General features: G+C 36.8%; 1 protein-coding gene across 1 annotated transcript; it reads right to left on the bottom strand.

Moving 5' to 3' along the window:
• Positions 1-210: 210 nt before the first annotated feature.
• On the bottom strand, positions 211-4,956 carry LOC109163401 (zinc finger BED domain-containing protein RICESLEEPER 2-like). The gene is made up of 6 exons (XM_019312144.1): positions 4,750-4,956; positions 1,349-3,100; positions 1,005-1,245; positions 878-928; positions 675-798; positions 211-325 (listed from the first exon to the last, which is right to left on the bottom strand). Exons 1-6 carry the CDS (start codon positions 4,954-4,956, stop codon positions 211-213), a joined length of 2,490 nt encoding a protein of 829 aa, XP_019167689.1.
• Between the last annotated feature and the right edge of the window lie 9,095 nt (positions 4,957-14,051).

Raw genomic sequence — 14,051 nt, 5'->3', positions numbered from 1 at the left:
TAATTACTAACTACTTAACAGCAAAAATAAGTAAATAACATAAGTAAACTTATACAAATTAGCTTACATATAATCAGCAGATTAGCTTACAAGTTACAACTTACAAGTTACAAAATTAAAACTTGTAATGAGAATTTTAATTGTTCATAGCAAGCACAGCCAAGCAGGCAAGTTCCAACAGCATCACTGCATCAGTCTCCAATCAGCACATCAGCATTCATGTTTCAGGCATTGAGCAAAAGAAAGCCAGATATCCAAAACTCCAAAAGCAATATATGAATATATGATTAATATAATATAGAGTACTCTATGTCTATTCTTCTTCCTGATAAGTGAACACATAAAAACACAATAAGTTCAAAACATTTGTAGTTAGTTAGAATTGACACAAATAACACAATCACACAAACTGAAACTGTAAAAGACTAAAAGAGTGCTCAGATAGCTTTTTTTTCCATATCAAGTTAGGATTGGGGGCACACTACTCAATGAGTATGGCATAAACACCACACTTCAAAGGCAACATACCAAACCCAATTCTATATATTCAGAGAACATGGTGGAAGCATCATCATAGCACAATAATGAACATTTATACAGGTATAACTTATAAGTATAGTGAGTCAGAAGTCAGAAGTCACATTTAGACATTTAGTCAGTACTTATACTGATACCTGAGCTCAATGGCAGCAACATTTAAAATGTTACCTAGCCATGAGCACTTTCCAGTTTCCAGTTCCAACTTCCCAGCCTCACGAGGGACATTGATTTGAATCATTGATACACATACATGATACACTGATACAGAGGCATAAATTTATCATGAAATCAAATAAGTAAATAAGTAATCACAAATCAAATAAGTAAATAAGTAAACATACAACAATTGTAGGCATTCCAGTTCCAGTGCTGGATGTGCAGCACAACTCTGCAGTACAAAAACAAAATGGAAATTAAAGCTTAAACAATTAAACAGATCATTGCTGGAAGTTAGAAGTATATACCTTTCTCAATCCTTTCAACATCTTCAATATTTTCTTCAATTGAGATTGGTTGGTTGCTTAACCTTAGCCAATCATGTGCACACACCAATGCCTCAACAATTCTAGGAGTTAGGGAACTCCTAAAGGCATCAAGTACCCTTCCACTTGTACTGAATGCTGATTCTGAAGCAACAGTTGATATTGGAACAGCTAGAATATCCCTTGCCATTTTAGATAAGACAGGGAACCTTTCAGATTGTTGCTTCCACCATCTTAGAAGGTCAAATGAATCATCCTCATCCACAATAACCTCAGAGAGATACACTTCCAACTCAATTTTTTTTCCTAGACAAATCCCCACTCACCAATTTTTGCTTCTTAATCTGAGATTTCAGTAATGATTGAGGTCTCCCAACAGAAACTGAATCAGATATTGTTATTGAGGGAGAAAATTTTTCAGATTGTTCAACACACTGGACAGGGAAGCATGCAACATAATCTTCAAACAACTCCTTAAGGCCAACAATCACCTTATCAAACATTGTTTTACCCTTGTCCTCACCATATAACTGGTTAAACTGAATGGGCATATACTCAATTTTGTCCATGGGGTTTAAGATATTTGCATAGAATATCAAAAAATTCATTTTTTCAGGCTCACCCCAATACTTATCAAATTTTGCCCTCATATTTTTACCCATCAGTTTAACACTATCTTCTGTAGCTTCCTCCATATTTTTCAACAAGCAAGACAAATCAGAAATCTCAGAGAAGAAGGTATTAGAAGTTACATACAATGATCCAGAAATCCTAACAGTCATTTCATAAAAAGATTTTAGAATCATAACCAAAGATTGAATGGATTCCCAATCTAAGAAATCAGGTACACTTCCTCCCAAATCAGATTTAAATGAACTGTCATGATCATCATAGGCTTCAAATACCTTCTGAAACAGTAATGCAGTATTAAGCATCATATATGTGGAATTCCACCTTGTAGGGACATCTAGACACAGAGAATTCTTAGCTTCCACCCCAATTAGATCAGCTAGTGATTTAAACTTCTGCAACCTAGCAGGTGAGCTCCTCACATACCTAACAGCATCCCTGACTTTCTTAACAGAACTGTCACATTCTTTCAACCCATCCTGTACCACCAAGTTAAGAATGTGAGCAATGCACCTCATGTGCAAATACTTACACCTAACAGCAGTACAACCCCAAGAGCCCAACTTCTTCTTCAAGAATCCTAGGGCAGTATCATTGCTGGAAGCATTATCTACTGTCACACTAAACACTGATTTTAGACCCCAGTCCAAAAAGCAACTCTCTAAAGCCTTTGCAATACTTTCCCCCTTGTGGGAATATATAGGAACAAATGAAATAATCTTCTTTTGCAGCTTCCACTCACTATCAATGAAATGTGCAGTTATGCACATGTAGTTTATTCTCTGGACTGAGGTCCAAGTATCAGTTGTGATACTTACCCTCTGACTGCTAGTCCTAAAAAACTTCTTCAAGTTGACCCTCTCATCAGAAAATATCTTGAAAATGTCCCTACTGATAGTCCATCTTGAAGGGATTTTAAACCTAGGACAGCAAACTAAAACAAACTTTCTAAAACCCTGTCCCTCAACAATCCTAAAAGGAAGTTCATCTAAAATAATCATCTCAGCTAAGGCTCTCCTTATCAAGTCTTGATCAAACACCCAAGTACCCAACACCCCTTCAGTTCCTTCACTACTTTGAGTTCCAGCAGAAGAAGGTGCAGGTTGGAATGTGAGTAGGGACTGCCTTGTCTCCTTAGAGTGAGGATTTTTAAGGCAGTTTACCACATGAAGTCTGAGAGAAGAAGTCCCATGTTTCTTGCTCCCACAGCAATACACTTTTGCACAATATATACATTTTCCTTTGATGACAATGCCCTCACTGTCTTTGATCTTTTCAAAGTGATCCCAACATGGAGCCCTGGATTCAACCTCTTTCCTTTTCTTTGGAACAGGTGGAGGCAAAGGCTGCTGAGACTGAGGAGTAACAGTCTCTACAGCAGGTGCTTCCAACTCAGGTTGTGTTCCAGATACACCAGTAACAGTCTCTACACCACTAACACTTTCCATCTAAAAAGGGGAAAGTATCAGTGAGACAGTGACACAGAATGGGAAATCACTCATTCAAAATCATCAACAGAGAATGGCCTTTGTCACATACACACATGTATCAATTAAAGTGTTAAACAGGCAGAATTCAGTGAATTGAACATTTCATCATGTATGCAGAATTGCACATAAATGATTTAAGGGTCACATATCCATAAACTTACAATTTCACATTTTCACAGTTACAACTTACAACTAAGTAACTAACAACTTACAAATTACAATTTACAATGAAATCCATAATCAGGCATTCAAGCTAAGTAGGTGTATGCTACTTTATATGCTCATCATTTATATGGATTTCAGTCACACACTCCCACATTTATATGGATTTCAGTCACACATGAGTACAAGACACACTCCCACATTTATATATGGCTTCCACACAAATACCATCACGCTTAACATTTATATGGATTTCAGTATTTAACACACAGTGGCAACTGGCAAGGGGCTAGGGTAGTATGGCTTCCACCACAGATTAGGTTACAAATTAGAAACCCTAATCAAACAATTCACAAATTCACACTCAAAGAACTACTGACATGCAATCCGGAACTTCTCAACGGATTTACAAGTATCATAGTCCAGTGAGTCCACAGATTAGGTTACAAATTAGAAACCCTAATCAAACTCACAAATTCACACTCAAAGAACTACTGACATGCAATCCGGAACTTCTCAACGATTTACAAGTATCATAGTCCAGTGAGTCCAGATATTTACGTTACAAATTAGAAACCCTAATCACACAATTCACAAATTCAAACTCAAAGGACTAGTGACATGCAATCCGGAACTTCTCAATGGATTTACAAGTATCACAGTCCACATAATCATAAAAATTAGAAACCCTAATCAAGAAGACAAATACACAATAATCTATAACGGAAATGTAAATAGGGTTTAGTAATTACTTCGTTTCTCAGATTTAATCCCTCGAGAACAAAGGGCTTCGAATCCACTATTCCACCGTTCCACAGTTCCACCAGACTCCGGTGACCGGACTAGGGTCTAGGGCTTCCACCGTTCCACCACTCCGCCAGTCGCTACTCCGAGTCTCCAAATAGGGCTTCCACCAGACAGTAACAAACAGAGACTAAGACTCTCAGAGTCTTAGAGAGTAAGACACTAAGAGTCTAAGACTCAAAGTCTCAAAGACCAGAGCGAAAGAGAGAACGAGAGTCGAGAGATGAGAGATGAGAGATTGAGAGAAGTCTAGAAGAGTCAAGAGTGAACTGAGAGCTCGGCTGCGCTCAATGAAATGAGTGATATATATACATACACCAAACGACATCGTATTATATAGCGGAAAAAAACCCTAGGGTTTAGTCGGGTAATCGGACGGGTTCGGGTGGCGTTTAATGCCTCCCACCCGAACCCCTTGTATCCGTCTAATAGCGTAGCCTCAGTTCGGGTTGGGTATTCGGATACGGTTCGCGGCACGGATGCACCCGTCGGGTTTCGGGTCAGTCGGGTGGGTCGGAATTTTCGGGTTTTGCACACCCCTACCCCCAGTAAAGCTAAAGACGGAATTTAGTTCCTTCATCACAGTTATTCATACAAAACATTCAATAATGATTCCAAATTGCAAAATTTCAGTAAATAACCCAACAGGCCTGTAGCCGAATGTTCCGAAATTGCTCTTGGGCATCGCTCATACTGAACGCTCGGTCACGCTTCGACGAAATCTCCCTCCTTTGGAGCTTCTTAACGCTGTTAACGAACCCATCAATCCCACTACGAGTTCGCTTCTTCGCCACCACACGCCGCCCAGAGCACGGCCGCGGACTGGCCGTTATCCTTCTTCCATCCATTTCCAACTCCACCACCGCAGCTACCCACCAAATTCTACAAATCTAAACCCTAATACATCTACAAGTACAGGCCTTTTTACATGTGCAAAAACATACTAGCTCCAACGCATCATTCCCGGCAGTGAAATAGACAACGGATTCGGCAGTGAAATTTTTTTTTTTTTTTTTTTTTTTTATCATTCCCGGCAGTGAAATAGACAACGGATTCGGCAGTGAAATTCTTTTTTTTTTTTTTATATAAGTTATTTTTTATAATTGAATAGGCAACCTGTTACGCCCTGTTAGCAACCTGCAAAAAAAGTCAATCGAACAAATTTAGCTGACAGATGGGCCTGACAGATGGGCCTATTTGACACTTAGTTTAAATATCAATATAAATGTTTGGTTAATTAGCTTTTTGCAACTCCAAAAGGCTAAAATTCAAAAAGCTATTGCAAGCAACTTTTTCAATTAGCTTTTTGAGAAAAGAAATTATACCAAACAGCTATCAGCTAACATCAAATTTACCAAACACTTTTCTACAATCAGCTAATGTTATCAACTATTTATACCCCCTAATTAACACAATCAGCTAACGGCTAACAGCTATCAGCTAACAGCCATTTTACCAAACAGGATTATATTTTGTGACCCATGATATTTATGTGATAATTTTGGTAGTAAAATGCTTCTAACAATTCATACGAAGGTTACTAAAATGCTTTTGGTGTTAAAGATCCTTGAAATAGGAGGCTGGGAATTGAAGTTGAAAATATTGTTGTGAGAGTGGTTTCAATATAATAAGGAGATCAGAGTCAAATATGGAAGTTACATTATTGTTTGAAAAGTAGAGAGTAAACGATAACAATCCGACGTAACAATACCACATACGAGTGATTCATGGGGTTCGTGATAATTTTTTTTTTCTTAATGAGCCCAGGTCTAGCCCAAATTGGGCCAGACCTGGCCCATTAACACATCATCATCATCTTCTTCACTAATCTGCTTCGTGAAGAGGCAGTGGCGCAGCGCAGAGACCAGGGAGGTCAGCAGCATCGACGATCAGCAGCCAACGGTCGCCGGCGTCACCGCAAGGAGGTCAGACTGCGACAACGTCGCCGGGAGACCCAGCGTCGCTGCCGCCACCAGCCCGCAATGCAACACCAACGCCACCGGCCGCCGTCTTCCGTCGTACTACCGCGATGCAACCCAGTCCAGCCGACGACGTGCAGAACACGGCGTTCCTTGAGGCCGTGCCTTCGTCGCCGATTGAGCTGCGCCATCACCTGAAACCATCGTTGATTGTGCTGAATGAGAAGACGACGGGAAAACGACGGAAAAAAACATCTATCTCCTCCAATCAACAATGACCGCCGGTGACTGAACACGTGCGAAGCAGTAGACCAAAATAATTATCCAATTTTTTTTTTTTAATTTTTTTTTTGTTTCTTAATGCGGAATAAAAACTTAATTTCCAGCAGCCCAGACAATATAATTGCATACTAAAGAATATTCACATAATCTCAATTATATAACAAAGTATATAAAATATGCAAATATTTAAGCAATTAAAAAAAACTAGGAAGAGATTATTTATGGCGACTGATACCAACTGTTAGACTAAAATATCACATGCATCATAATTATGTGATTACAGGATCGACTAACCTCCAGCCATAGCTCTTTACACGGTTGTACGATCCGGACTGCTGCAGAGGTAACGAGTATTTTGTCTCTCACTTTACTCAGCTCTCTCTAGATGGTGTATGAGGTATGTAATGTGAGCAGTGAGAGGACTAGTGACCTTATATAACCACTGGCCATCATTGTGGTTGATTGTCTTTAGGTCTCCTAAACCCTAACCAGACTCCTAATCATAATGGTAGTCTAGTTATTAGGTTATTAGTATTGCACCACATATCAAATACTGAATATTATTATAACTTATCCTAATGTTATAATAATAGTAACGGATAAACGTTACATCAATGTGAGCGCTAGCAATGTTTCTCCGATTTAACTAGGATAGAGCTTCTTAACTGGCCATGGCTTCAACTAGATGGGGTCTAACATGCAATCTCGGCCAGGAAGTCACCATTATCATCAAACTATTCGATCCTATCAAGCAATCAGACCAAGGAGGAAATTTGGACTTCTTTCCTTTGTCACCGAGTCCGCTAAATACATGTCGAAGGATCTACATGTGACTTTAAATTCCCTCTAAGTACATTTATTACATTTAGAAATGGGAGAGGTTGGTGGATTAGATTAATTATCACTTCTTACATTTTTACTCCGTAATTTTTATTTTTTTTAAAACAAATCACATTTTTGTCTTTATTTTCCAACAACTTTTAATTAAGGATGATCACGGTTCAATTTGAAAATGCCAACATCTTATCGTAATTAAAAAAAGAAGAAGAAGAAATTGATAGCATGCATAGACACCGACAAATTATTAAATGAATCATGGTCCACACAGTACTGTGTGGATCATAACAAAAAGTACATTTTTAATATACTAAAAGTATATTATTCGTGTACTAAATGTACATTATACAAATAATGTATTTTCAGTACTTAAATAATGTATTTTCTCTGAATACAATGTACATTTTTAATATATCCAAAATATATTATTTGTATACTAAATATACGTTATTTGATAGTATATAGTGCACAGAACAATAATGATTGATAGACAACAGACACGTTAAGATCACTAAAGGAAATTATTGGCTTTGCTTCTTTAAAATGTAAACATCTTATCCTATAAAAATGTTGGCGTGCATAGACACCAGACACGTTAAAATCAATACAGGAAACTGCATAAGGAAAATTATTTTAAGCACCAAAAAAAAAAAAATTAATTTTTATTTTTTTTTAAATTTTTTTTTGCAAAAGAAGTACATAATGGTTTTAGTTAATCCATTTTTGTCTTAAATTTATAAGTGTGAGTTCACTTTTAGTTTTTTTTTTTTTTTTTTTTTTTTTTTTTTTTTTCAAAACACCTTCCATTGGTCCTATTATTATTGTGGCATGACCATTTTGGTTCTCCATCAAAAAAAAAAAATCCGTTTAGATGGAGCTAAATGTAAGGGCATTTCGGTCTATTAATTTCTAATTGTTGAGGATTTCTGGTACTGAATTTGCTCTTAATGCATAACTTATGTCAGTTGGTACATATATTGTTCTCTGTTTAGTTGAAATCTTCTTTTAGCTTTTGCTGCCTGGATTTTGCCTCATTTTATCTGAATAACTTGCAAAGAGTCTTAATGTAATCATTATGTTCTCATTTTTCTTCCTTTTAATTATGTTTTATGGATCCAATTCTCTATAAATATATTTTGAAACTAAAAATAAATATATTTAGTATTTCTTTTCTTATGAATTTGGATAAATATATGATAGTTCCAGGGCTAACAAGTAACAATGGCTTTAGCATTTATATGCATTTATGGAGATATACGATCCATGTAGCAAACACAGGGGCCATGCTGTAAGAAAACAAGCTGCTATCACTCTCCGTTGTAGCCTGTATGCAAGCTCTTGTAAGAGTTCAAGCTTGTGTCCGAGCAAGGTGTGTTCGCATGGCACTGGAAAGCCAAATTGCACATCAGAAGCTTCTAACAGGATCATATAGCGTTTTACAAAGCGAATTTTTGTTTTTATTATTATCTATTCTGTGTCAAGGAATTGAAGTAGTTGAAGATCTTTTTGTTGATAGGTTCAAGAGGTTTTAGTGGATGAAATGGCATGACTATCCAATTTCAATGAGGAATATGACATTTTTGAATGCGAAGCTCAGTGTTACAGGAACTCAAGGGGCATACCAACATTTGAAGGTATAACCAAAGTTTAGAATTGTATTTATCATTTCTTTATTATATAAATTTTGGTTTTGTGGAGTATACTGATAGAATGAAAATTGATTACATGCTATACGCAACTAAATGAAATATTATCAAAGAAAATTTATGTTAGAAATTAAATATAATCACAAGAAAGTATAAAAGCGAGGTAAATTAACTATCTGATTGGTCCTTGGCTTTCAAAAAAAAAAACTATATTGAGTTGAATATATAATTTTGAATAATTTATTACTCATGATGGAAAAACATTTACGTTTTTTAGTGGCAGGGAATTATTGCATATCTAGATGTACTCATCACATCAGACATTCTCCCCAAGACAAAGGACTTCCAAAGTGCTGACCTCAATAGTTTTGATGAAGATGAGAATTATTACCAATCTTTATGTGCATAGAATTGTATATATTCCCGTGTCTAGTTTGACCTTATTTAGGATTAATCATTTGTATCACATTACATCTTTGTAATTCAATATTACACTATGAAAAATATTCTTCTATTTTGAACATTTAATTGATGCTAAAATATTTTATTTTCAATTTCATGAAATTGTTGTGTAAACCATTCTATATACAAGCATATGTAAATTATCACCAATAAAGGGTCACAAAATTGTAAATATCTCCAAATATAAAATTTTGTGATGAAAAACGAATATGGAAAAAATGTCAGTAAATGTCTTTTTACCGGCAACATAATAATGTACACAATCGTCAACGAATGTTATTTTATTGACGCATTTCATTTTTCGTCACCAATTAAATTTATTAATGACAAGCATAATTGTATGGAAAACGTCAGCAAAGACACATTTGCTGACGAAATATTTTACTTCGTCACAAACTATTACTGACGTTTTTTTTAATATTCCGTTGCAAAAATTATGTATTCAATGACATTTTCAAAACCATGCAAAAATATCAGTACTCGTAATATTTTGTGACGAAAAATTAACTTCGTCAGTAATACCTTTCCATACGCCACTAACCCGACGGTCCGGGTGACGTTTTTATTTCATCAGTAAAGACATTTGGCGATGTATTCTTATTTTTACAGACGTTTAAAAAACGTCGTTAAATGTTATTCAAAATGAAATTGAATAACAATTTCACATATTTGAGTGTATATTGTCCAGCGAAACTGTAGTTATATCAAAATGATATTGTAGTTGTGTTGAAATGAAACTGCAGTGTATATAAAATGAAACTGAATAACATTTCACATATTTCAGTGTATATTGTGCAATGAAACTGTAGTTATATTGAAATAATAATGTAGTTGTGTTGTAATTAAACTATAGTGTATATAAAATGAAACTGAATAACAATTTTACATATTTGAGTGTATAATGTCGAATGAAATTGTAGTTGTATTGAAATGAAACTGCAGTGTATATAAAATGAAACTGAATATGTTATACAATCAAAGTTACTTTTTGCAGACGGCGCGAAACATGTACCGTTTCCTTTCATTAAAAGAATCGACACTGTTTTGATGCCTGGACCACAATGTATTATGGACCGCGGTCCATAGTATAATTTGCCACAAGGGGAGTGTTATGCTGTGCAACTATGTGCACCATGCAAGGTGCACACGGAATTGGATTCATAATTTTTATACTATAGATTCATAATTTCTATACTGTGGATTCATAATTTCTAAACTGTAGATTCATAGTTTCTATACTATAGATTCATAATTTCTAAATTGTATAGTTATCAAATTATGAACATATAGTTCAGTGATTTGTGAATACAGAGTTCAATATTTGGGAATATGAACATAGAGTTTTGTAATTGTGAATATAGAGTTCAATATTATGAATTTATAGTATAGAAATTATGGATCTATAGTATAGAAATTATGAATCCAATTCCGTGTGTAGCATATATGCACACGGTTGCACAATATAATTTGCCCTTGGGTAAAGTTAATTCCACTCAGGCTCATATACGGAATTAACTCCAAGCTTAACCCAAATGCCAGAAAATTTGAATTTTGTTGGAATGAAAATACTAGTGCCAAGACAATTTCCTCAAACAAGACATTGGAGTTTAATCATAGCAAGGAGGATAGGACAACTGACCAAGTGCAGTTGTTGAGGTGAACTGCGACTAATTTTACTTGGATCGAGGGATTTGGAGGGATTGCTTAGCCTGAGGATTTCTTCAGAGCTGCATTCAGTGTACCCGAGTTCTAACTCGGATGAGCCGAGTTTTTGATGGTCGGATTATGGAGATGATTTTGATGATGCGGCTTACGTTGAGCAGTTTGAGCGTGCTAATTAAGGGACGTAGTGGATCTCGGGCACATGGCTGTGAAAAGAGGCACGTTCACTGCGAGTTTAGGTACCCCTTTTGATTGTTATTTTGCTGGTTTGTCCCTGTTTTATTAAGATTTTGGTTTGGTCCAGTCTCTTTCTTGTACTGATTTTGGTGAATTAATAAAATGTTTGGGATTTCAATAAAAAAAATATAGTATTAATTGTTATATTTTCAATGTAATATTATCATGAAGCTTGCTACCAGATTGAAAGAAAGAAGAATGGTGTTTCATTGTTTCATTGAACTCTCATCATTACAATTGTAAACTGTTTCACAAAACTATATCTCATAGAGAGGAGGACTTAGTATATTTATGTAATCTTCCAAAAACTAACTTCTAAACTAATCTAACAATGGCAGTTACAAAGTTAGTTAGATGGTATGATGTCAGTTATATATGGATGGTGAATCAGCTGTAGGTTGAGAGTTAGCTGTTGATACCCTTCCCCCCCCCCCCCCCCCCCCCCCCCTCCTGCAAGCTGGAGTGTATATGCAATGTAAGCCCATCTTGGAGATGAGGTTGCAGAAAATGTCAATGCCAAGGGGCTTAGTAAAAACATCAGCTAGATGGTTGTTGGTGGTGACATGCAACAGTCTCAGCACATGTTTTTGCAGCTTCTCTCTCACAAGGTAGCAATCTATCTCAATGTGTTTTTTCCTCTCATAGAAGACTGGATTCTCAGCTATGGCAATGGCAGATTTGCTGGCACAGTATAGTATGGCTGGTGAATCAGTGTAGGCTTCAAGATCTTGCAGAAGATAGACCAACCACTGTATCTCACAAGCTGCTGCTGCAAGTGCCCTATATTCAGCTTCAGATGAACTCCTGGATATGGTGTGTTGTTTCTTTGACTTCCAAGATATCAAGGTAGAGTCCAGGAATATGCAAAAACCAGTCACGGATCTTCTAGTGTCTGGGCAAGCAGCCCAATCAGAATCACTGAAACCCTTGATTTGCAGAGATGATGATGCTGAGAAGAAGAGACCCTGGCCAGGGGCTGCTTTGATATACCTTAGGATTCTGTGAGCTGCTTGTAGGTGCTCATCAGTAGGGCAATCTAGAAATTGAGATAGTTGTTACGTTGTGTAGCATAGCTTATGTCAGGCCATGTGATTGTAAGGTATAACAACTTCTCTACAAGCCTTGTGTATTGAGTGATATCTTCAAGTACGCTGCCAGTGATTTTGCTGAGTCTAGTTATTGTTACCATAGGAGTTTTAGCTGGTTTGCAATGTAAGAACTCAGCTTCTTCAAGTAGTTCTATACCGTATTTCCTTTGATTCACAGTTATTCCTTCATTGCTTCTGGCCACCTCTAGTCCCAGAAAAAATTTCAAAGGACCTAGGTCCTTGATGTGAAAGACAACATCTAGGTGTCTTTTAATCTGTTGCATCTAACTCAGGTTTGGACTTGCAATTACCACATCATCAACATACACTAGTAGGGCCACAAAATCATTACCTTTGCCTCTAGTGAATAAGGAGGGATCAGAAATAGCTTGCTTGAATCCCATGCTTAGAAGTTCCTGAGTAAGCTTTATATTCCATTGTTTGCTGGCTTGCTTTAGTCCATATAGAGACTTGACTAACTTGCACACTTGGCCAGGTTTAGGAGATGTAAATCTTGGTGGTAAGGTCATGTAAACTTCCTCATTTAGATCCCCATGTAGGAAGGCATTATTAACATCCAGTTGATGAAGAATCCATCCTTTAATTGCAGCCACAGCAAGTAAAACCTTGATTGTTGTTATCTTTGCCACAGGGCTAAATGTGTCCAGGTAGTCCAACCCAGGTGTCTGAGTGTATCCCTTAGCCACAAGTCTAGCCTTGTGTCTTTCAATAGTCTCATAAGCCTTTAGCTTAGTCTTGGAAACCCATTTGCATCCTATAGGTACCTTGGAATGAGGAAGATCAGTGAGTACCCAAGTATTATTGGTCTGCAAAGCAATGATTTATGATTCCATTGCCTTTTTCCAACATTCACTTTTGATACCTTCATTATAAGTCCTTGGTTCTTTGGCATTCAGAGCATTCACAGCAAACACCCTGTAGGTGTGTGATAGTCTGTCAAAAGACAAAAACTTGGATATGTCATGTGGAGATGTTCTCCTGATAACATTCTGGCAGGTATAATCACCAAGGTAGGCATGCTTAGTTTTGATTCTTGTTGATCTTCTTGGCTCTGGATCTGTTGATTTTGTGTTGCCAAGATTGTTGTCCTGAACTGGAACATCAGAAGGACTCTCAGGTGAACCAGGTGAGTCAGCTGTGAACTCATTAGCAGGCAGGATAGTGTCCTCATCATATCTCAACTGAGATACATCTTCTGAGGGTAGAATCAAGTTGGAAGGCTTATTGATTTGTGAATTCTGGAAAGGAAAGATGTTCTCAAAGAATTAGACATCTCTTGACAAAAAAAAAAAACTCTTTAGTGTGCAAGTCCAGCAATTTGTACCCCTTTACCCCATTTGCAAATCCCAGAAAAACACTTCTCCTGGCCCTTGAGGAAAACTTATCTCTTTGGCAGCTGGGAATTGTGGCAAATGCCAAGCATCCAAACACTTTAAGGTGCTGGTATTGTGGGACTTTATTAAAGAGGATCTGGAATGGAACTTGATTACCTAAAGCTGCTGATGGGAGCCTGTTTATCAAGTATACTACATGTAAGATGCAATCACCGCAAAATTTCTCAGGTAGACTAGCATGAAACCTTATGGCTCTTGCCATAGACAGAATGTGCCCATGTTTTCTCTACAATACTATTCTGTTGAGGGGTATAAACACATGATATTTGATGAATAATTCCTCTCTTCTGGTAGTATTCTTCCATAAGAAATTCCTTCCCACTATCAGACCTGATGCACTTAATGCTCTTCCCAAACTGTGTGTTGATTAGTTCATAGAAATTGTGCATAATGTG

Source organism: Ipomoea nil, unplaced genomic scaffold, assembly GCF_001879475.1.
Source record: "Ipomoea nil cultivar Tokyo-kokei standard unplaced genomic scaffold, Asagao_1.1 scaffold3025, whole genome shotgun sequence".
Lineage (NCBI taxonomy): Eukaryota > Viridiplantae > Streptophyta > Magnoliopsida > Solanales > Convolvulaceae > Ipomoea > Ipomoea nil.
The sequence above is the reverse complement of the archived record's forward strand: the minus strand, read 5'-3'. Positions and strand labels throughout refer to the sequence as shown.

Bases quoted from the DNA above. Each gene is read 5' to 3' on its own strand.
- LOC109163401 (XM_019312144.1), bottom strand. From the start codon at position 4,956: ATGGATGGAAGAAGGATAACGGCCAGTCCGCGGCCGTGCTCTGGGCGG. The intron at 929-1,004 runs GTATATACTTCT...TTTGTACTGCAG, and splicing joins TGTTGAAAGGATTGAGAAAG to AGTTGTGCTGCACATCCAGC. The intron at 799-877 runs GTTTACTTATTT...CCTCTGTATCAG, and splicing joins AATGCCTACAATTGTTGTAT to TGTATCATGTATGTGTATCA.